The sequence below is a fragment of the Bubalus bubalis genome, chromosome 16 (genome assembly GCF_019923935.1).
Source record: "Bubalus bubalis isolate 160015118507 breed Murrah chromosome 16, NDDB_SH_1, whole genome shotgun sequence".
Classification (NCBI taxonomy): Eukaryota; Metazoa; Chordata; class Mammalia; order Artiodactyla; family Bovidae; genus Bubalus; species Bubalus bubalis.
This window is the reverse complement of record NC_059172.1, coordinates 22,509,204-22,534,144: the sequence shown is the minus strand read 5'-3', so window position 1 is coordinate 22,534,144 and position 24,941 is coordinate 22,509,204. Positions and strand designations below refer to the sequence as shown.

The following is a 24,941-nucleotide window of genomic DNA, read 5'->3' as shown; positions in this document are numbered from 1 at the left end:
GCTTTGCTAGGTATGATGTATTCAGAGTTTTAATCATACAACTAGTGGAGAAGGCAATGGCAACCCACTCCAGTACTCTAGCCTAGCAAATCCCATGGGCGGAGGAGCCTGGTAGGCTGCAGTCCATGGGGTTGCTAGGAGTCGGACATGACTAAGCGACTTCACTTTCACTTTTCCCTTTCATGCATTGGAGAAGGAAATGGCAACCCACTCCAGTGTTCTTGCCTGGAGAATCCCAGGGATGAGGGAGCCTGGTGGGCTGCTGTCTATGGGGTCACACAGAGTCGGACACGACTGAAGCGACTTAGCAGCAGCAGCAGCAGTGTCTAATACTAGCATATATTATAGAGTGAATCCACTGTGAGATCTTTTAGGAGGTTACTCTAAAATATATTATGGTTACTATAATTTTTAGTTGACACAATTTTAAGCATCAGATCAGATCAGATCAGTCCCTCAGTCGTGTCTGACTCTTTGCGACCCCATGAATTGCAGCACGCCAGGCCTCCCTGTCCATCACCAACTCCCGGAGTTCACTCAGACTCACAAGTATAAGTAAATTTAATCCTGAAAGGTATAAATTGCAGCTTACACTAATTTATGAAGACATACAAGATTATGTTTACTAATCCAAATGCTTCACTTTATGATTATAGCTGATAAAAAACAAAATTACTGATTGTGTTTTCCTTCTCCAAAAAGTGTGTGTACTCTTCACAAAACAATGTTTTCTATATGTTTTCTTGTAGCTGCTCAGTAGGTCATTTTGTAGGTCAGCTTCTAAGTAAGGAAAATGGGAATTCTTTGTCTCTTCATTTAATCAGAGATTTTAAATTCTATTTTCTTTGTTAAAGTTCTAGTCATAGGCTTGCAGGTGCAAAACTAATGTTTGATATGGGCAAAATAAATGTCTTTATTGTTAGTTGTTACTTCACCCATTTTTTTGGTGAATGAGTTTTTTAAATTCTAGAATTACAAACCAGTAAACAGATTACGCACATGCTGTATTTTTACCTTGTGGCAAACCTAACAATAATTACATACAACATAAAAGTGCTAATTCTAAACTTTAAGAGTGTAAAATTTTCTTGATGATCGTAGTGTCTAGCAACAGCATTTGATTTTTGCTAGTATAAAAATTTGAATTTTTTTTCAAATTCTAGTTCATTAGTAAAAAGTTAAATTTCACATTTAATACTGTGTAATTCTTTCTCTACTGTAGAAATATCGATATTGTCATGATATTATGCTTGAGTCAATTTTAAAGTGTCAATTTTTAATACATTGGAAAGTTCTAATATTATGATTTAAGAAAATAGTCACTTTTTTTTTTTTTTTACCACAGATGCTTAATAATGTGTCATTCTGTTTTCTTAGAAACTTCCTGCACCATTAATTGATGATAGCTATAAAAAAGAATGTGATGAAGATGTATGCAGTCATAAAATGGAACCTGACATTAAGATGAAAATAGCTTGGCGTTACCAGTTTTTACCCAAGATGGAGGCAAGTCAATAAACTCTCTCCAAAATTGGCAAATATATTTGTTTTCATTTTATAGAATCTCTTGTGATATACTTGTTACTCTTTAAATGCAATACAATGTTTATTTGTTTATTTAAATAATTACTTATTTGTAGAGTATCTTATCTAGATGACTTTTTTTCCCAAATTTTATTGTGAAATAATTGACATATGTTACTTTATAACATTAATGTTTACAGCATGATGGTTTGACTTACATAAGTTGTGAAATGATTGCTACAATAGGTTCAGTTAACATCCATCATCCCATATGGATAAAATGAAAAGAAAAAGGAAAAGATATTTCTCCTTGTAATGAGAATGCTAGGATTTACTCTCTTAGCTTTCCTATATATTATTCAACAGTTTTAGCTACAGTCATCATTATGTACATTATATCCGTAATAGTTATTGTTCAGTTACCCAGTCATGTCCGACTCCTTGCGACCACATGGACTGCAGCACACCAGGCCTCCCTGTCCGTCACCATCTCCCGGACTTTGCCCAAGTTCATGTTCATTGCATCAGTGATGCCATCCAGCCATCTCATCCTCTGACAATTTCTTCTCCTTCTGCCCTCAGTCTTTCCCAGCCTCAGGGACTTTTCCAATGAGTTGTCTGTTCACATCAGATGATCAAAATACTGGAGCTTCAGCTCCAGCATCAGTCCTTCCAGTGAATATTCAGGGTTGATCTCCCTTAAGATTGACTGGTTTGATCTCCTTGCTGTCTAAGGGACTTTGAGGAGTCTTCTCCAGCACCGCAGTTCGAAGGCATCAACTCTTTGGTGTTCTGCCTTCTTTACAGTCCAGCTCTCACAACCCCATGTGACCACTGGGAAGACCTTAGCCTAAACTATATGGACCTTTGTCAGCAGAGAAATGTCTCTGCTTTTCCATACACTATCTAGGTTTGTCATTGCTTTCCTGCCAAGAAAGTAATCGTCTTCTGATTTCATGGATGTGGTCACTGTCCGCAGTGATTTTGGAGACTGAGAAGAGGATATCTGTCACTATTTCCACGTTTTCCCCTTCTCTTTGTCATACAATAATGGAGTTGGATGCCACTATCTGAGTTCTCAGTTTTTTTAATATTTAGTCTTAAGCCAGCTCTTTCACTCTCCTCCTTCACCCTCATCAAGAGACTCTTTAGTTTCTTTTCACTTTCTGCCATTAGAGTGGTGTCATCCACATATCTGAGATTGTTGATGTTTCTCCTGCTTCTCTTGATTCTGGCTTTTAACTCATCAATCCTGGCATTTCTCATGATAGGCTCAGTGTATAGGTTAAACAAATGGGGTGACAGCAGACAGCCCTGTCGTACTCCTTTTTCAATCTTGAGCCAATCAGTTTTTCCATACATGTTTCTAACTGTTGCTTCTTGACCTGCATACATGTTTCTCAGGAGACTGGTAAGATGGTCTGGTATTCCCATCTCTCTAAGAACTTTCCACAGTTTATCATGATCCACACAGTCAAAGGCTTTAGCACAGTCGATGAAACAGAGGTAGATGTTTTTCTGAAATTCCCTTGCTTTCTGTATAATCCAGGGAATGTTGGCAATTTGATCTCTAGTTCCTTTTTCTTTTCTGTAACCCACTTGGACATCTGGAATTTTTTTGTTCACGTAATGCTGATGCCTAGCATGCAAGATTTTAAGCATGACCTTACTAGAATGGGAGATGGGTGCAGTTGTCCAGTGGTTATCGCATTCTTTGGTACTACTGTTCTTGGGAGTTGGGATGAGGATTGACCTCTTCAGTCCTGTGGCCACTGCTGGGTCTTCCAGATTTGATGACATAATGAATACAAAACTTTGACGGCATCCTTCTTTAGGGATTTGGATAGTTCTGCTGGAATTTCATTGCATCCACTAGATTTATTAGCAACAGTGTTCTTGAGACCCACTTGACTTCCCACTCCAAAATGTCTGGCTCTGGGTGACCAAGCATACCATCATAGTAATCCAGTTCATTAAGATCTTTTTTATACAGTTCTTCTGTGTATTCTTTCCATCTCTTCTTGATCTCTTCAGCATCTACTAGGTCTTTACAATTTTTTCCTTTATTGTGCCCATCTTTGGGCAGAATGCTTCATTGATGTTTCCAATTTTCCTGAAGAGATCTCTAGTCTTTCCCCATTAGTTGTTTTCTTCTATTATTAAGCACTGTTCATTGAAGAAGGCATTCTTTTCTCTCCAAGTTACTCTTTGAAACTCTGTTTAATTGGATGTACCTTTCCCTGTCTCCCTTGCTTTTTGTGTCTCTTTGTTCTTCCGCTATTTGTAAAGCCTTGTGTAACTCAGTGAAGCTATGAGCTATGCAGTGCAGGGCCACCCCACATGGACAGGTTATAGCAGAGAGTTCTGACAAAACGTGATCTACTAGAGGAGGGAATGGCAAACTACCCTAGTATACTTGTCGTGAGAACCTCATGAACTGTATAAAAGGGCAAAAATATATAACACCAAGAGATGAGTCCCTTAGGTCTTAAGGTGTCCAATATGCTACTGGGGAAGAACAGAGGAGAATTACCAATAGCACCAGAATGAATGAAGTGGCTGAGCCAAAGCATATACAATGCTCAGTTGTGGATGTGTCTGGTGACAAAAGTAAAATCTGATGCTGCAAGGAACAGTATTATATGGGAACCTGGAATGTTAGGTCAATGAATCAAGGAAAATTGGATGTGGTCAAGCAGGAGATGGTAAGAATAAACATCGACATCCTAGGAATCAGCGAACTAAAATGGACAGAAATTGGCGAATTTAATTCAGATGACCATTATATATACTACTGTGGGCAAGAATCCCTTAGAAGAGAGAGTAGCCCTCATAATCAACAAAAGAGTCTGAAATACAGTACTTGGGTGCAACCTCAAAAATGACAGAATGATCTTAGTTTATTTCCAAGGTAAGCCATTCAACATCACCGTAATCCAAGTCTATGCTCCTACCACCAGTGCTGAAGAAGCTGAAGTTGACCAGTTCTATGAAGACCTAGAAGACCTCCTAGAACTAACACCTAAAAACAGTGTTCTATTCATCTTTGGGGATAGGAATGCAAAAGTAGGAAGTCAAGATATACCTGGAGTCCTGGAGTAACAGGCAAGTTCAGCCTTGGAAAACAAAATGAAGCAGGGCAAAGGCCAACTGAATTCTGCCAAGAGAATGCACTAGTCATAGCAAATACCCTTTTTCAACAAGACAAGAGACAACTTTACACATGTACATCACCAAATGGTCAATACTGAAATCAAATTGATTACTTTTTTTGTAGCCAAAGATGGAGAAGCTGTATACAGTCAGCAAAAACAAGACCTGGAACTGACTGTGGCTTAGATCATCAGCAAAATTCAGCTTAACTAAAGAAAACCAGGAAAAAAGACTAGGCCAGCCAGGTATGACTTAAATCAAATCCCATATGAATTCACAGTAGAGGTGACAAATAGATTCAAGGGACTAGATCTAGTTAACAGTGTGCCTGAAGAACTATTAACAGAGGTCCATAACACTATACAGGAGGAGGTGATCAAAACCATCCCAAAGAAAAAGAGAGCAGAAATGGTACGGACCTAACAGAAGCAGAAGATATTAAGAAGAGGTGGCAAGAATACACAGAAGAACTATACAAAAAAGATCTTCATGACCAAGATAACCATGATGGTGTGGTCACTCACCTAGAACCAAACATCCTGGAATGTGAAGTCAAGTGGGCCTTAGGAAGCATCTCTACGAACAAAGCTAGTGGAGGTGATGAAATTCCAGTTGAGCTATTTCAAATCCTAAAAGATGATGTTGTGAAAGTGCTGCACTCAACATGCCAGCAAATTTGGAAACCTCAGCAGTCGCCACAGGACAGTTTTTATTCCAATCCCGAAGAAGGGCAATGCCAAAGAATGTTCAGACTACCGCACAATTGCACTCATCTCACACTCTAGCCAAGTAACGCTCAAAATTCTCCAAGCCAGGTTCAACAGTACGTGAACCGTGAACTTCCAGATGTTCAAGCTGGTTTTAGAAAAGGCAAAGAAACCAGAGATCAAATTGCCAACATCCATTGGATCATTGAAAAATCAAGAGAATTCCAGAAAAACATCTACTTCTGTTTTATTGACTACGCCAAAGCCTTTGACTATGTGGATCACAATAAACTGGAAAATTCTGAAAGAGTTGGGAATACCAGATCACCTGACCAGTCTCCTGAGAAATATGTATGCAGGTCAAGAAGCAACAGTTAGAACTGGTCATGGAACAACAGACTGGTTCCAAATTGGGAAAGGTGTATGTCAAGGCTGTATATTGTCACCTTGCTTATTTAACTTACATGCAGAGTACATCATGAGAAATGCTGGACTGGATGAAGCACAAGCTCGAATCAAGATTGCCGGGAGAAATATCAATAACCTCAGATATGCAGATAACACCACACTTATGGCAGAAAGTGAGGAAGAACTAAAGAGCCTCTTGATGAAAGTGAAAGAGGAGAGTGAAAAAGTTGGCTTAAAACTCAGCATTCAGAAAACTAAGATCATGGTATCTGGTCCCATTACTTTATGGCAAATAGATGGGGAAACAATGGAAACAGTGACAGACTTTATTTTCTTGGGCTCCAAAATCACTGCAGATGGTGATTGCAGCCATGAAATTAAAAGGCACTTGCTCCTTGGAAGAAAAGTTATAACCAACTTTGACAGCATATTAAAAAGCAGAGACATTACTTTGCCAACAGAGGTCCATCTAGTCAAAGCTATATTTTTTCCAGTAGTCATGTATGGATGTGAGAGTTGGATTGTGAAGAAAACTGAGTGCCTAAGAATTGATGCTTTTGAACTGTGTTGTTGGAGAAGACTCTTGAGAGTCCCTTGGACTGCAAGGAGATCCAACCAGTCCATCCTAAAGGAAATCAGTCCTGAATATTCATTTGGAAGGACTGATGCTGAAACTGAAGCTCCAATGATTTGGCCACCTGATGCGTAGAACTGACTAAATTGAAAAGACCCTGATTCTGGGAAAGATTGAAGGTGGGAGGAGAAGGGGACGAAAGAGGATGAGATGGTTGGATGGCATCACCATCTCGATGGACATGAGTTTGAGTAAGCTCCAGGAGTTGCTGATGGATAGGGAAGCTTGACGTGCTGCAGTCCATGAGGTTGCAAAGAGTCAGACAGGACTGAGCAAATGAACTGAACTGAAGGCAAAATGGTTATCTGAGGAGGCTTTACAAATATCCATAGTACTTATTTATTTATTTACTTTTCAACCACCTTCCTCCAATTCCCCCTCCCACTGCCCTCTACCTTTGGTACCCAACATCTAATCTTTTTTCTATAAGTTAGTTTCTGTTTTATTTGCTTTTAGATTCCACATGTAAGTGAGATTTTACAGCATTTGCCCTTTTCTGTCTGACCTATTTCGCTCAACATAATGCCACTAAGTTCCATCCTCGTTGTTGCAAATGACAGGATTTTCTCATTTTTTAAAGACTAAACAACATTCCAATATATATATATCACAACTTCTTTATTCATTTATCCATCAGTTGACACTTAGGTTGTTTCCATTTCTTAACTATTGTAAATAAAGCTGCTATGAACTTGGGGCTGCAGATACCTTTTTGAGTTAGTGTTTTCATTTCCTTTAAATATATTCCCAGAAGTATAATCACTGGATCCTATGGTAGTTCCACTGTACCAATTTACAATCCCACCAACACAGGACATCCATGCCAGCATTTGTTATCTCTCTACCTTTCCCATGATGGCTATTCTAACAGGTGTGAAGTAATTATCTTAGCAACTTAGCATTGTGCTTTTAGCTTGCATTTCTGTAATGACTAGTGTTGTTGAGCATATTCTCATGTACCTGTTGGCCTTTTTAGTATCATCTTTGGAAAAATGTCTATTCAGATCCTTTCTCCATTTTTTTTTTCTTTACTATTGAATTATATGAGTTTTTAAATACATTTTGGATATTAACCCCTTATCAGATACATGGCTTACAAAAATTTTTTCCCAGTCCATAGATTATTTTTTCACTTTGTTGATTGTTTCTTTGGCTGTAAAGAAACTTTTTAGTTTGATGTAGTCAAATTATTTATTTTTTAGTTTGTTGCATATGCTTTAGGTATCAAATCCACATACATTACCAAGATCCATGTTAAGGAGTTTTATTCTTATGTTTTCTTTTAGGAGTTTCATGATTGCAGGTCTTACATTTAAGTCTTGAATGTGTTTCAAGTTAATTTTTGTGAGTGGAGTAATATAGGGGTTCACTTTCATTCTTTTACATTTCAATTTCCAGTTAACCCCATACTATTTATTGAAGAGAACATCTTTTCTTTTTTGAGTCTTCTTGGCTACCTTGTCAAACATTAGTTGACCATGTATGCTTAGGTTTATTTCTGGGCTTTCAAGTGTGTTCCAGTGTTCTATTTGTTTTTATGTCAATATCATACTGTTTTGATTAATATAGCTTTATCATATAGCTTGAAATCAAGAAGTGTGTTGCATCCTGCTCTGTTCTTCTTTCTCAAAATATCTTTGGCTTTTGACAGTCTTTTGTGGTTTCATATAAATTTTAGTAGTGTTTTTTCTACTTCTATAAAAATTGCCATTAGAATCTTGATAAGGATTGTACTGAATCTACGAATCAAGGGTCCTCAACCTCCAGGCCACAGCCTGCTGGTACTGCCTGTCAGGTCAGGGGTAACATTAGATTAAAAATAAAATGCACAATAAATGTAATATGCTTGAATACCCAAAATTATCCCTCCCTGACCTGCCCCAGTCCGTGGAAAAATTGTCTTCCACAAAACTGGTCATTGGTGCCAAAAATGTTGGAGACCACTGCTGTAAATGACGTCTGGTAGTATTAACATTTTAACAATATTAATTCCACAATCCATGAACATGTAATACCTTTCCATTTATTTGTATCTTCTTCAGTTTCTTTCATCAGTGTCTTATAGTTTTTATAATAGAGATCTTTCACCACCTTGGTTAAATTTACTTCTAAGTATTTTATTGTTTTTGATGTTATTGTAAATGGGATGATATTTCCTAAAGATTACTGAGTCCATGCAAGCCACAACTACTGAAGCCCATGCTCTACAACAAGAGAAGCTACAGCCTTGAGAAGCCATTGCACCACAACTAGAAAAAGCCCTTACACCAAACAAAGACCCAGCACAACCAAATAAATAAATAATATAGAAAGGAATGGGCTCACACATTTAGAAAACAAAAATAAATACATGGCACACTGTCAATCACATTACCTTCCTGCCAGCCTCAGACACAACCTTAGAATTCTCTGTGGAGTGTCTGGGTGGTTCCTACCAGTTAATGAGAATTTGAATTATGAGGTGAAATCCATTATAAGCCCACATTATGAAAATATAAACTTCTCAATATTGTATTCAAGATTTATACCACCTAATCCAAGCCTACCTTTTTGGTCTGTATCCTGTGTGTTCATAAAACATTATATTCACCCATGCTGTGACAACTGCTTTATGTGAATTGCTTGTATTTCTGCTGGCGATGCTTTTCACTTTTTCACCAACTCATCCTTCTCCAAGGGTAAATAATATGTAATTATCTAATTTCTTATATTTGTTTCTGTAATACCACATGTATTTTAAAGAACTTTTATACATTGTTTTTAATTAGTTGGTAGTATAATTCTTTTCTCCACCAGAAAGAATTCTGTATAGGGCAGGGAGCTTGTTTTATTTTCTCTTGTATATCTAGCACCTGTATTAATGCCATTTATTCATTCAGTCAGAAAACACTGATTAAGCATCAACTGTATACCAAGTATAAAATGTGTTGTAATTGGCATATATTAAGCAGTGGTTAATAGTTCTAATTCAGATGGGAATGGTGTTTGAATAGTATCATTTTTAAGTGTGATTTAAGTGACTGTGAACAAACTACAAATTGGAGAGGGAATACTTGCAGCTCATAAAATAGAATAACAAATAGTCTACCGTCTCAACTTTTAAGAACAGAAAAAATTATAAAGAAAAAAATTTAGGTGGCTCTTAAACATAAGAACAATTGCCAAATTTCAGTTATAATAAAAGAAATGCAAATTAAAGCTAAATTAAAATTAATTTAATACAAATTAAAACCTGCCATTTTTCTCTTACTAGGTTGTCAATAATCTAAAATGTTTGCTAAGACATTAATTAGCAAAAACAGGAAGAAACTAGTACTCTTATTCTTTGCTGGTAGAAATGTAAATGGCTTCTGTGGAGGGTAATTTGTCAGTATCCTTCAAAATTTCAAAAACTTGTACCCTTTGATTTTTTATTGGAAATTTACATCATTAATATACTTACTCAGGTGTAAAATTCAGTATGCATGACCTGTATATGAGGCATGTTTTTTATAGCAAAAAATTAGAAATAGTCTAAATGTCCATCAGTAAGCAACTAGTTGGAGAAGGCAATGGCACCCCACTCCAGTACTCTTGCCTGGAAAATCCCATGGACAGAGGAGCCTGGTAGGCTGCAGTCCATGGGGTCGCTGAGGGTCGGACACAACTGAGCGACTTCACTTTCACTTTTCACTTTTCTGCATTGGAGAAGGAAATGGCAACCCACTCCAGTGTTCTTGCCTGGAGAATCCCAGGGACGGGGGAGCCTGGTGGGCTGCTGTCTATGGGGTCACACAGAGTCGGACACAACTGAAGTGACTTAGCAGCAGCAAGCAACTAGTTAAATAAACTATGGTAAATGTGTGCGGTAGAAAACCATACATTTGTATTAAAAAAGTAAAAGAAATCTCAGCAGTCAGAAATTGTTGCAGAGATAGCTTAGAATGTGAATGAGAACTGGGTATAAGAGGCCAGAATAAATGTAGTTGTTCTGCTTGGAAAATGGGAATTGATTTATAAGGATTAAAACAAACAACGTAGGATTTACACTTGAGAACCCTAATGGCAAAAACTTATGTAATCTGTAATCTGGCAGATTCATTTAAGTAACTGGGCTTAAGGATGACTTTTGTAAAAAGTAACCGTATTTGTAATTTTTCTGCTGGTGTGTTCTGAAAGACATTAAGAATATAAACTCTAAGTTGAATTTAGGTTTTTGTGTAAAGGTAGTATACCACTTCAGTTTTACTTTATATAAAATACTTGTATGTTCTATTTCCTTTATTTTTAAAACTCTTATCTTGGTTTTGGTCTTTTCATGGTCACTGACATTCTTGAAGTGAAATTGTCAGTGAAGATACGAGTAATTGAAACTTTAAGATTTTTCTTACTGCTTGTAATGAAATCTGTTTCAGTTGGGGAGAAAATTCTTTATTTCTTTATAATTTTAGTTGTTTCTTTCTGTATTGTAATTGCAGACACTCTTCCTACCCCCTTTTATATATGAGTAATACTGCTTATTCTGTTTTTTCCTTTTAGAGTATGGTGTGCTTGAAGTTGTTGCTATGGGAGTAAACTTCTGCAATGTTACACATTTGCACGTAAACCTCAGTTTTCAAGGCTTAGAGCTTGAGTGTTTTAGATTTATGATTTTACAATGCTTTTCTCCAGATGATTTACTTTCCCATTTTCTTCAAGACTCCACTAAAATATCACTCTATTGGGAATGCCTTCCTTTGTCACTCTATATAAAATAAAACCACTCTCTCATGCCCTTTCACCACCATATTTTTCTTCAGAGAACTTATCACCACTTAGCATATAGTGTATCATCCATCTCCTCTGACTAGAGTGTGAGTCAGTGGGAGAAAAAGACTTTGACTGTTTTGTTTTCCTGGTGTGTAGTAGGTGCTCAGTAGTTGTTTGTTGAATACATGAGTGAATGAATTATTTGCTGTGTGAATTAAATGTTAAAGTGAGTTAAGTTGCATTAATGAATACACACCAAGTAGCAGCTTATTTTGAATTTACACCTAGTGGACAAGCTTTCGTTTACTAGTGTTTATAAGCAAGTTCTATCGAGTTTAGAAAACTAAAGTCATCTTCTGACTTTGCTTTTCTTTGAAATGTCACTAGCCTGTATATTTGCTTATCACGGAAATTTTGTACATGATTTACCAAGACTGATAAACTTTGATGATCACTTGTCATTATCTGCTTTATAAATCCAGACCTTATCTTGCCATTATCAGTTTAAAAACAACAGTAAAACCCCGATTTTCTGTATTTTACTTGAGAAAAAATATAGTTAATACTGCTATGAATAAAGTTTAATCAAGTAATCCAAAACATAATGTAACAGTAAGGCATTCTGTCGATTTTCAGAGATGCCTTTTAATATAAATTATCTCTCAGTTCTAAGAATATAGTCCTATTCCCATTTAGGGAATGCAAATAAGAATCAGAATCAGATCAGATCAGATCAGTCGCTCAGTAGTATCCGACTCTTTGCGACCCCATGAATCCCAGCATACCAGGCCTCCCTGTCCATCACCAACTCCCAGAGTTCACTAAGACTCACATCCATGGAGTCAGTAATGCCATCCAGCCATCTCATCCTCTGTCGTCCCCTTCTCCTCCTGCCCCCAATCCCTCCCAGCATCAGAGTCTTTTCCAGTGAGTCAACTCTTCACATGAGGTGGCCAAAGTACTGGAGTTTCAGCTTTAGCATCATTCCTTCCAAGAAATCCCAGGGCTGATCTCCTTCAGAATTGACTGGTTGGATCTCCTTGCAGTCCAAGGGACTCTCAAGAGTCTTCTCCAACACCACAGTTCAAAAGCATCAATTCTTCGGCACTCAGCCTTCTTCACAATCCAACTCTCACATCCATACATGACCGCAGGAAAAACCATAGCCTTGACTAGACGAACCTTTGTTGGCAAAGTAATGTCTCTGCTTTTGAATATGCTATCTAGGTTGGTCATAACTTTCCTTCCAAGGAGTAAGCGTCTTTTAATTTCATGGCTGCAGTCACCATCTGCAGTGATTTTGGAGCCCCCCAAAATAAAGTCTGACACTGTTTCCATTGTTTCCCCATCTATTTTCCATGAAGTGGTGGGACCAGATGCCATGATCTTCATTTTCTGAATGTTGAGCTTTAAGCCAACATTTTCACTCTCCACTTTCACTTTCATCAAGAGGCGTTTGAGTTCCTCTTCACTTTCTGCCATAAGGGTGGTGTCATCTGCATATCTGAGGTTATTGATATTTCTCCCGGCAATCTTGATTCCAGCTTGTGTCTCTTCCAGTCCAGCGTTTCTCATGATGTACTCTGCGTATAAGTTACATAAACAGGGTGACAATATACAGCCTTGAGGAACTCCTTTTCCTGTTTGGAACCAGTCTGTTTTTCCATGTCCAGTTCTAACTGTTGCTTCCTGACCTGCATACAGATTTCTCAAGAGGCAGATCAGGTGGTCTGGTATTCCCTTCTCTTTCAGAATTTTCCACAGTTTATTGTGATCCACATAGTCAAAGGCTTTGGCGTAGTCAATAAAGCAGAAATAGATGTTTTTCTTGAACTCTCTTGCTTTTTCTATGATCCAGCGGATGTTGGCAATTTGATCTCTGGTTCCTCTGCCTTTTCTAAAACCAGCTGGAACATCAGGAAGTTCACGGTTCACATATTGCTGAAGCCTGGCTTGGAGAATTTTGAGCATTACTTTACTAGCATGTGAGATGAGTGCAGTTGTGCGGTAGTTTGAGCATTCTTTGGCATTGCCTTTCTTTGGGATTGGAATGAAAACTGACCTTTTCCAGTCCTGTGGCCACTGCTGAGTGTTCCAAATTTGCTGGCATTTGAGTGCAGCACTTTCACAGCATCATCTTTTAGGATTTGGAATAGCTCAACTGAAATTCCATCACTTCCACTAGCTTTGTTCATAGTGATGCTTTCTAAGGCCCACTTGACTTCACATTCCAGGATGTCTGGCTCTAGGTGAGTGATCACACCATCGTGATTATCTGGGTCGTGAAGATCTTTTTTGTACAGTTCTTCTGTGTATTCTTGCCGTCTCTTCTTAATATCTTCTGCTTCTGTTAGGTCCATACCATTTCCGTCATTTATCAAGCTCATCTTTACATGAAATGTTCCTTTGGTATCTCTGATTTTCTTGAAGAAATCCGTAGTCTTTCCCATTCTGTTGTTTTCCTCTATTTCTTTGCATTGATCGCTGAAGAAGGCTTTCTTTTCTCTTCTTGTTATTCTTTGGAACTCTGCATTCAGATGTTTATATCTTTCCTTTTCTCCTTTGCTTTTCTCTTCTCTTCTTTTCACAGCTATTTGTAAGGCCTCCCCAGACAGTCATTTTGCTTTTTTGCATTTCTTTTCCATGGGAATGGTCTTGATCCCTGTCTACTGTACAATATCACGAACCTCATTCCATAGTTCATCAGGGACTCTATCAGATCTAGGCCCTTAAATCTATTTCTCACTTCCACTGTATAATCATAAGGGATTTGATTTAGGTCATACCTGAATGGTCTAGTGGTTTTCCCTACTTTCTTCAATTTAAGTCTGAATTGGGCAATAAGAAGTTCATGGTCTGAGCCACAGTCAGCTCCTGGTCTTGTTTATGCTGACTGTATAGAGCTTCTCCATCTTTGGCTGCAAAGAATATAATCAGTCTGATTTCGGTGTTGACCATCTGGTGATGTCCATGTATAGAGTCTTCTCTTGTGTTGTTGGAAGAGGGTGTTTGTTATGACCAGTGCATTTTCTTGGCGAAACTCTATTAGTCTTTGCCCTGCTTCATTCCTTATTCCAAGGCCAAATTTGCCTGTTACTCCAGGTGTTTCTTGACTTCCTACTTTTGCATTCCAGTCCCCTATAATGTAAAGGACATCTTTTTTGGGTGTTCGTTCTAAAAGGTCTTGTAGGTCTTCATAGAACCGTTCAACTTCAGCTTCTTCAGCGTTACTGGTTGGGGCATAGACTTGGATTACTGTGATATTGAATGGTTTTCCTTGGAAAGGAACAGAGATCATTCTGTCGTTTTTGAGATTGCATCCAAGTACTGCATTTCGGACTCTTGTTGACCATAATGGCCACTCCATTTCTTCTGAGGGATTCCTGCCCGCAATAGTAGATATAATGGTCATCTGAGTTAAATCCACCCATTCCAGTCCATTTCAGTTCACTGATTCCTAGAATGTCGACATTCACTCTTGCCATCTCTTGTTTGACCACTTCCAATTTGCCTTGATTCATGGACCTGACATTCCAGGTTCCTATGCAATATTGCTCTTTATAGCATTGGACCTTGCTTCTATCACCAGTCACATCCACAGCTGAGTATTCTTTTTGCTTTGGCTCCATCCCTTCATTCTTTCTGGAGTTATTTCTCCACTGATCTCCAGTAGCATATTGGGCACCTACTGACCTGGAGAGTTTCTCTTTCAGTATCCTATCATTTTGCCTTTTCATATGGTTCATGGGGTTCTCAAGGCAAGAATACTGAAGTGGTTTGCCATTCCCTTCTCCAGTGGACCACATTCTGTCAAATCTCTCCACCATGACCCGCCTGTCTTGGGTTGCCCCACGGACATGGCTTAGTTTCATTGAGTTAGACAAGGCTGCGGTCCTAGTGTGATTAGATTGACTAGTTTTCTGAGAGCATGGTTTCAGTGTGTCTGCCCTCTGATGCCCTCTTGCAACACCTACCATCTTACTTGGGTTTCTCTTACCTTGGGCGTGGGGTATCTCTTCACGGCTGCTCCAGCAAAGCGCAGCCATTGCTCCTTACCTTGGACAAGGGGTATCTCCTCACCGCTGCCCTTCCTGACCTTCAATGTGGGATAGCTCCTCTAGGCCCTCCTGTGCCCACGCAGCCACAGCTCCTTGGACGTGGGGTAAGAATAAGAATATGTACACTTAAATAAATAACACTAGCTCAGTAAAGCATAAAGTAGTGCTTCTTCCCATTGGAGGGGTGTATAGTTTGTAGATGCCAACTTTCCTTCATCCTGTAATTTTGATTTTCTCTCCTGTGTGGACACGTGTCCTTCTTTCCTATCAAATTATTAAACCAAACCTTGTTTCCTGTTCACCCCAAGGATTGATAAAAGTGAAAAAGTGTTAGTTGCTCAGTTGTGCCCACCTTTGCAAATCCATAGACTAGCCTGCCAGGCTGCTCTTTCCCTGGAGTTCTTTATGCAAGAATAAATACTGGAGTGGGTTGTCATTCCCTTCTCCAGGGAATCTTCCTGACCCAGGGATCAAACCAAGTCTCCTGATTCTGTACTGCCTGAACCACCAGGAGGCCCATGCCCTTCCAAGGATGATGGCCTACAGCCTATTCTGAGACTTAATTTTTTTTAATACTGTAGAGCTCTACTACCAAGGCTTAGAATGGCAATTTATAACAGCATATTAGATCTCTATTATATTAAATCCTCATTACACTTCGGCTTTCCATCTTAGTAGTTCAGCTACAGCAGTCCAGTGATAGATATATACATGTTTTAGATGACAACAAATACCACTTTTCCAGGAGAGCAGTGTAATGGCAAAGGATAGTGATGGATCTTACGATTCTCTAGTGAATCATAACACAATAATTAATAATATTTATGTAGTGCTTGATAATTTACAAGATATTCATTTCCAGTATTTCATTAGATTCTTACAATAGTCTGGTGAAATTGTTATTATTCGCTCTGGTTTCTAATGATTGAACTGATGCTCAAAATGGGGTTTATAACCGCTTGGATTCTTGCTTTCTCTTATGCCGTACTGAGAAACAAGAAATGATAACACTAAGAAAATGTCTTGTTTGGACTGTTTTTTTCCTAGTGAAGCTCTTGTCTGACTTTTTGCTTTCTTTCAGACATATTCATGGTGAGGGAGGGTATTGTTTTGTTGCTCCTCTTGGAAACCTTTAGCATAGTAAATTTTTATTGAACCATTCCGTTTTACTCTCTTCCACAGCTGACAAAGTTGAAGGGTAGTTTATGAATGTGAATTAAGTGTTCATTATGTAAAACTATACCAAACTGAGTAAAGAGTTATTGATTGGAATAGTTATTGATGATACTTTAATCTTTTTAGTGCATTTATTGTTTCAGGAAGTTGATAGTTTTTCATGGATTACCATTGTTATTATTAGATTTAAAGCATTCAGTGACCTTTTTAAAAGGAAATATTTTAAGTCTTTATTTTACAATTCTAGAAGATTTCACAACATTTCAATCATCTGATGATCCGTTAACGCTCGGGGTGTCTTGGGATAGGAAAAAAAACTTACAAAATTGTTTTTCTTGTAAGAGTGTATTTATTTTTCATTTTTATTGCAGCATTAAAGTTTTTCATCAGTGATTAAATGTTTAATGTCTACCCTATAGATATTTTAGTTGCCATATCTAATCTTAATTTCTAAAAAAAGTAATAATTTAATTGTAATTTTAAAATTTTCCAAATAAATTTTTACATTTTGATGAATTATTTGTGTTCTGTGTGTAGACTGTCACAGCATGAAATCAATTTTCTGCCTTGATTCATCCCAAATCTCAGATTTCGATGACATTAATATAATTAGAAACATTGGTGTAGACGGCAACTTAAAAAGCATACTTTGCTTCTTGACAATTTAGCATATTTCTGAGAGTGCATAGGACTTCAAGAGCCTTCAGTCCACTAATAAATTTATTAACTTAAAAGAAGCGAAAAGTCTCTCTTTCTTTCTCTCTCCCCATGGCCAGTCCGCTAAAATAGATTATTCATGCTTATTTGATTCAGGTAGGCTTTTGCAAGCTTCCCTACTAGGCCTGGGAATGTGGTACATTGAGGCCTTTCAGAGGCTTCTGACATGGACCAGGCTTTTATTGCATGGTGTTTTATTATTACCAAATCCTAGTCTCCACCCAGTTAGTAGGCACTCCGCTTATTCTTTTGAATCAGGAAAGGTTATCACCTACCTTAATCCATGCAGCAGTGTGGATTAAGGACACCAGTGTGCCCCAGGATTCTCAAAGAGGATCCTGGAAACTTCTTGTTTCTTCTTTTTTGCTGTCTTTACTAAATTCTATTGGGCCTTAGGGGGATTTGCATCTGAAATGGGCAACCTGGTGTTTTTCTCAATGAAGACATCAGATCAAAGTTCAGTTAGTCAAGGCCTTTCTAAAACATTAAGGGGGCTTGGACTTACACAATAAAAAGATGAGCTCTAGCAGAGATTGCAGTAAAAACATTTTGAACCATAATCCGGATAAAGAATAGATTATAGGCCAAAGAACAGACCTTGTTTAAATTGCTTTAGACTAATAACTTTACATTTAAAAACCTTATACCCTCTTTTTAAGAAACAAATTTTAATGTGACATAATGTACGTGTTAGCAATTTCGTGGCAAATGGATAAATCATGTTTTTGAAACCATGCATCTGTATATATTGTATTGAAAAGATTAGATTAAGCCAATTGATAGGTCTTTTTTATTAATGAAAACAAATAGTACCTTATGGAGGAATGAAGAGCTATTCTGTATATCAAATAAATGACAAACCCCCAGACTCTGAATCTGAGAATAGTGTTTCTACTAGACTTTAATTTTTTTAAATTCTGTATTACTGTATAATTTGATGTTTGTGGGGATTTAATTTAATATGAATTCATGAAGTCTTTAAATGCAAGCACCTAGTGGCAAGCGAATGTCTATTTCTTCTCTGAATTACAAAATTGTTACTTAGTGAAATAAGCTAAGAACCTATTCTGTGCAGTGCCTCGGTTTCTATAAATAGTACCTGATTTTGTTGAGTGTTCTAAAATTTTTGTGTTTTGTAGCATTTAAGACAGTGAAAATTAAGGAAATAAAGATCAGAGATTTTATTAGAAACTATTGCCATGCAGAGTCCGTTAGTAGTTCAACTTTGGATAAAGGTATATTTGGATAGAGATATATTTCAAATTTGTTATATATTTTTTAATGTAGTAAGTCTATATATATCAGTTCTTCCATATTTGAATTAAAATGCATAAATATATCAGTATCTTGCTGAATGTAGAATAAGTAAATTACAGTTTGAAGAAAAGAAATTTTTAACAACCAGTGTGGATTTTCTTATCAGGCTGGACCAGTATCATCTTCAAGATTTGGTCACTATTATGATATATCAAAAAGGATACCACAAGAACTCATTGAGACCTCAAAGTGGCATGGATTTTTTCTCCCAGAAAAAATATCATCAGCATTTAATGTAGAACCCTGGTAAGTTAATGATTTCAATTCTGATTTCAAAGGTTAGTAAAATACATTTTTACCACAGTCTTTGAAAGAATGCCTATTTAAAGGAACAAATCCTAATAAATGTTAGTTTTCTAAGTAATATGTAACCTTAATATTTTATGTTATTTCATTATATGTGATTTTTCTAATCCTGTAACTGTTGGACCTATCATTACTCTTTAATTTGCAACTTGACAAATCTGGATACCAAATTTGTAATAACTACTGTTTATTTTCAATAAAATGTGAAATAATTCAGTAATAGGATCTTTCATCCCCAAATGCACAAGATACATAAATATTGCTTATTGATAATAATAGCAGTGAAAATGGTATAAAATCCTGCTGTTGCTCCATGTTTTGGATACATAATAAACCAACACAACATATTCATACTGCTGCTGCTGCTGCTAAGTCACTTCAGTCATTTCCGACTCTGTGTGACCCCATAGACGGCAGCCCACCAGGCTCCCCTGTCCCTGGGATTCTCCAGGCAAGAATACTGGAATGGGTTGCCATTTCCTTCTCCAGTGCATGAAAGTGAAAGTGAAGTCACTCAGCCGTGTCTGACTCTTAGCGACCCCATGGACTGCAGCCTCCAGGTTCCTCCGTCCATAGGATTTTTTCCAGGCAAGAGTACTAGAGTGGGGTGCCATTGCCTTCTCCAATTCATACTGCTACTAACTTTATTAAGGCAAAACTCTGAAAATTAAAGACTTGACATTGAATAATTTCTAAAGTGTTAGGACTTTAAGAAGAGCAAACCAGTCAGTCCTAAAGGAAATTAATCCTGAATATTCATTGGAGGGACTGATGCTGAAGCTGAAGCTCCAGTCCTTTGGCCACCTGATGCGAAGAGTTGACTCATTAGAAAAGACCCTGATGCTGGGAAAGACTGAAGTCAAGAGGAGAAGGAAGAGGATGAGATGGTTGGATGGCATTACCAGTTCAATGGACATGAGTTTGAGCAAGCTCCAGGAGATGGTGAAGGACAGGGAAGCCTGCGTGCTGCAATCCATGGGGTTACAGAGAGTCAGACATGACTGAGCGACAGAACAACAATAAAGAAATACTTAATTTTAATTCATACTGCTTGCAGTTGAATCAAGGGAAGGTTTTCACAGAATAGGTTGTTTTCTTTTACACTGTAAAACCATTATTTTCAAAACGAAATGAGTTATTAAATGTTGATGTATGATTTAAAAATCTAGAGTCTCTTTCCCAGAAATATTGCCTGAGAGTTTAGTGAAGACTATTCCATTTATTTGACTTTATTGATAATACTAGTTTCTAATTTTTGTCATTCACTGAACCAGACATACATATACACATACTTGGGAAATAGATTAAAATAGTGTCTCCATGATTTCTCAAAAAGTAAATCATAAAACCCAGATTCAAAGTCGGTTCTTTCTGATTTAAAAATCTCTGTTGGTAGTAATGCTATTCTGTCTCCATTCATGGAGTGCTTAGGGAATTGAAAAATGTACATTAATTATGATGTAAATACATGAAAAAAGATATAGTGTTACTATTGTAATTAAAAAAAATTAAAGATGAAACCTTTTAAGCCAGAAAATACAAAGTGGTTTTTATTCACTTAGCAACTAAAGTGGTGGGAAATTAACATTTGTCAATTAACCTGATCAATATCAGGTAATATTCCAGGCATTAGACTATGGGCTATCTCATTTATCCTCCAAACAACCCTACAAGAGAAGCAGTATTATCCACACTTTGTAGGAAACTTGAGGTCAAAGACACTGAACAGCTTTACCACTGTTTTAGTCTGAGTGAGTAAAGCTGACACCAAACCCAAGTATCCAAAACCCCCTGCTCTCTTTTCTTTACCAGGCTGTCTCCATTTACTGCTGCAGTAAATGTATAACCCAACAAGAAGCTGGGCACCAGAAAAATTATACCTTGATTAGATATGGGGATGTAGTTTTTTAAATATATTTTAAGAATATTTTTGAGAACTAACAGTTTTACATGGAACAGGAAAATTCATAGATTTTAATTATCAAGGCAGTATTTCATTTCATAGTAGTTAACTGATAATTCATTTATTTCATATTAAACTTAAATGCTTAATTAAATGTAATTAAACTTTAAACATGTAATTAAATTAATTTTGAAAATGGGTACTTGACCATGTGAGATTTATTTTATGAAAAGCGTGTGCTCATTTCACTAAAATGAACTTTACTGGTTCATTTATAAAACAATAAAGCTAAGCCTTACACTTGTCCATACTTTTCCTGTAATTAAGACTAGAGGATATGGCTGTCTATCATGTATGAGGATATAATATATAATTTTATAATTTCTAAAGGCACTGTTGAAACCTATAAAGTTTTTTCTTTACAGTAAGAAGAACTGAAGGTCATTTGAAATCTATAATAACTAAAATTACTGGTATATTTGCCAATGGAAAATGTTCATACCTACAGTTTAAAAAAATAAAGCCTGGTTGTAGAATCTTGAAATGTATCACAATAATATTGCCTAGATAATTTTGTTTTGGTATTTTACTGTTATAAATCTGGTCACCTCAAACATAAAACAATAGAAAAACTGATTTTGAGAATAATTCTAAAACAGTTTACAATTTGTTTTTTTAAATTTGATGTTGTTTTGAGGTAAGCTTTGCTAATAGGTATGTCCAAGCACAGTTCTTTTTCTCTACTAGAAAGATATTGTAATTCTTTATTATTTATTCATGAATCTACTAACATACTGCTTAACCTACTGTTACAGACTGAATGTTAGTATTCATCCCATCCACCTCCCCCCGCCAAATGTATATGTTGAAACCCTAATCCCCAAAATTTGGAGATAGGGCATTTGGGAGTTAGTTAGATGAGACCTAGGTTTGATCCCTGGGTTGGCAAGATCCCCTGGAGAAGGGAAAGGCAACCCATTCCAGTATTCTGGCCTGGAGAATTTCATGGACTGTATAGTCCATGAGGTCGCAAAGAGTCAGACATAACTGAGCGACTTTCACTTTCACTCACTTAGATGATGTCTTGAGGGTGGGGCCCTGGTGTGATAGGATGGTGACCTTAAAAAAGAAAGAGAGACACTGAGTTCTCCGCTCCCTCCTTGAGTAAACACCCAGGAAAAGCCATGTGAGCTCACAGCAAGAAGGTGATCATCTGCAACCCAACACTAACCCTGACTCTCACCAGACACCAACCCTGCTGGCACCATGATCTTGGACTTCTACTCTCCAGAACAGCAATAAAATTAATTCCTGTTGTTTAAGCCACCCAATATTTTGTTCTAGTGCCCCAAGCCAACTAATTTACCCACTATATTGTAAAATGGTACTTTTAAAATTATAAATATGTTGGGTCTTTAATACTGAGTTTGCATACAGTTGGTAGTAAATAATTGATTTTGTTTTGATGTGGTTTTTTTTGAAATTCAAGATTTTACTTTTACATATCTATGCTAACAGTTGCTGCTGCTGCTGCTAAGTCGCTTCAATTGTGTCTGACTCTGTGTGACCCCATAGACGGCAGCCCACCAGGCTCTGCCATCCCTGGGATTCTCCAGGCAAGAATACTGGAGTGGGTCGCCATTTCCTTCTCCAGTGCATGAAAGTGAAAAGGGAAAGTGAAGTCGCTCAGTCGAGTCTGACTCTTCATGACCCCATGGACTGCAGCCTACCAGGCTCTTCCATCCATGGGATTTTCCAGGCACGAGTACTGGAGTGGGGTGCCATTGCCTTCTCCAACAATAGCTATTAGTAGCTAAAAGTTTTGTATTAACTAGAATGAACTGAATTCTAAGAGAACTAGCTATCTTTCTGGGAGAATTTCTAGGAGAAAAACAGTGGAAAGTGGATAGGAATATTATTTACAATTTTAGCAGTCATTTCATTTTTCTTATCCTGCAAAGTCTCTTTACTATAGTAAATGAAACTTCTAGATAAACCTCTGTAGTATTTTCCTAGACAAATCATAGCTGTGTGTTTCCCATATGTTCTGCTGCTGCTGCTGCTGCTAAGTCGCTTCAGTCATGTCCGACTCTGTGCGACCCCATAGACGGCAGCCCACCAGGCTCCACCGTTCCTGGGATTCTCCTGGCAAGAACACTGGAGTAGGTTGGCATTTCCTTCTCCAATGCAGGAAAGTGAAAACTGAAAGGGAAGTCACTCAGTCATGTCCGACTCTTTGCGACCCCATGGGCTACAGCCTACCAGGCTCCTCCATCCATGGGATTTTCCAGGCAAGAGTGCTGGAGGGGGGTGCCATTGCCTTCTCCGCCATATGTTCCTACTAATATTCCTTTGTTTGCACTTTTGTCAAAACACTAATTTCATTACACTTAATTATTTGTTTTGTCTACATTCTTATGTTCCCACCAAGCTTTGGAAATCCTTGAGGAAAAGTTATAATTTTTTTTCATCTATGTATTGTCTGAATCTAGGACACAAGTATTAAGTTGATAGTCAATGAATTAGTGAATCAAAGCATAAAATATAGTTATAACTCAAATTAACTGTAGTCTTGTTCTTAGCACAGGGATTTAGTGGGATGAAACCAATAACTGAAACATAGCCATGTAAGAGTATATTTTATTTCAAAAATACAGATTTTTTTCTTAGATTGAGAAGCAGAGAACCACAGTATATGTAGAAGTTATAAGTAGAAAATTTACTCACGAAAAAGGAATTTTGGAAGAGAGCTTCTAGGTGAGATTAAAGGTTCATAACAGTCATAAAGTTACAAAAGTGGACTATAAACTACTCTATTCAAAGGATATATAATAAATGATATAATGATATAAATCTCGGAGCTAAAGAAAAGCAAAGATGTAAGTGTGAGGAGGAATTTTATCTACCTGTTTATCTGCTGGTGATATAATTAAAGTAAAAAGATGCTATCTGAAACTGTAGAGAGAGAACTATTATCCTGAACCTCATTTTGACCAATAAAGAGAAATGACTTGCTTATATGTTTACCTTTCTTTCTTCTTTCTGTTCTTCAAGGGGGCCTTTGGATACATGGAATTTAATTGATCATTCTAGCATTCTAGCATGCTATTTTCATTGGTTGTTTTGGTATCTTCCACCTTATTCCCACATTCCTAATCCCAGTCATCTTGCCCGTAGACGTACTCTCTCTTATGTATGTATTTTATGTATATTCTTTCATATTTATGCTGCTGCTGCTGCTAATGGAGAAGGCGATGGCACCCCACTTATGTATATTCTTTCATATTTCTAGTCTTCCTTCAATAAAGCAATTGTTGACCCTTGTCTCCCTTGTGTCTCTCCAACAATTGTCTCTCTCCAATTATTGACCCTTTCTCTGTCTCACTCCCTATATTCAGTCTATCGGTAAATCCTGTCAACTGTATCTTCAGTATATCCAGATTCCGATCACTTCTTGCATCCCTTACCTCCACCATGCTAAACTTAAGTCACCCATATTTCTTTCCAGGACTCTTGGCATAGCCTCCTAATTAATCTTGCTCCCTGCTTTTGGTGGCTCCTATTTTTGTGTCCAAAGCAGCCCTCATGAGCTTTTTTACATAGCACTGTCCGATAGCACTTTCTTCAAGTATGGAAATTTTCTATGCCTGCACTGTCCAAAATAGCAGCCACAAGCCACATGCAACTAATAATGAGTATTTTCAATATGACACTGAAATTTTTGTTTTATTAGTTTAAGTGTAAGTAGCTATGTGTGACTTCAGTTCAGTTCAGTTGCTCAGTTATCTCCAACTCTTTGCAACCTCATGGACTGCAGCATGCCAGCCTTCCCTGTCCATCACCAACTCCTAGAGTTTACTCAAACTCATGTCCATTGAGTCAGTGATGCCATCCATCCATCTCATCCTCTCTCATCCCCTTCTCCTCCCACCTTCAATCTTTCCCAGCATCAGGGTCTTTTCAAATGAATCAGTTTGTCCCATCAGGTGGCCAAAGTATTGGAGTTTCATCTTCAGCATCAGTCCTTCCAATGAATATTCAGGACTGATTTCCTTTAGGATGGACTGGCTGGATCTCCTTGCTGTCCAAGAAACTCTCAAGAGTCTTCTCCAACACCACAGTTCAAAAGCATCAATTCTTAGGCACTCAGTTTTCTTTATAGTCCGACTCACGTCCATACATGACTATTGGAAAAAACACAGCTTTGACTAGATGGACCTTTGTTGGCAAAGTAATGTCTCTGCTTTTTAATATGCTGTCTAGGTTGGTTATAACTTTCCTTCCAAGGAGCAACTGCCTTTTAATTTCAT

At 37.5% G+C, this 24,941-nt stretch overlaps 1 protein-coding gene across 1 annotated transcript in view; it reads left to right on the top strand.

Annotated features, from left to right (window-relative positions):
- The window catches only part of ELP4 (elongator acetyltransferase complex subunit 4), a 244,308-nt gene that overhangs the window by 54,280 nt on the left and 165,087 nt on the right, over nucleotides 1–24,941 (top strand). Inside the window, exons 4-5 of the mRNA XM_006060815.3 lie at nucleotides 1,378–1,506; nucleotides 18,529–18,668. Of these exons, the coding sequence (XP_006060877.1) occupies nucleotides 1,378–1,506; nucleotides 18,529–18,668 (269 nt within the window). The remainder of the gene's footprint in view (nucleotides 1–1,377; nucleotides 1,507–18,528; nucleotides 18,669–24,941) is intronic.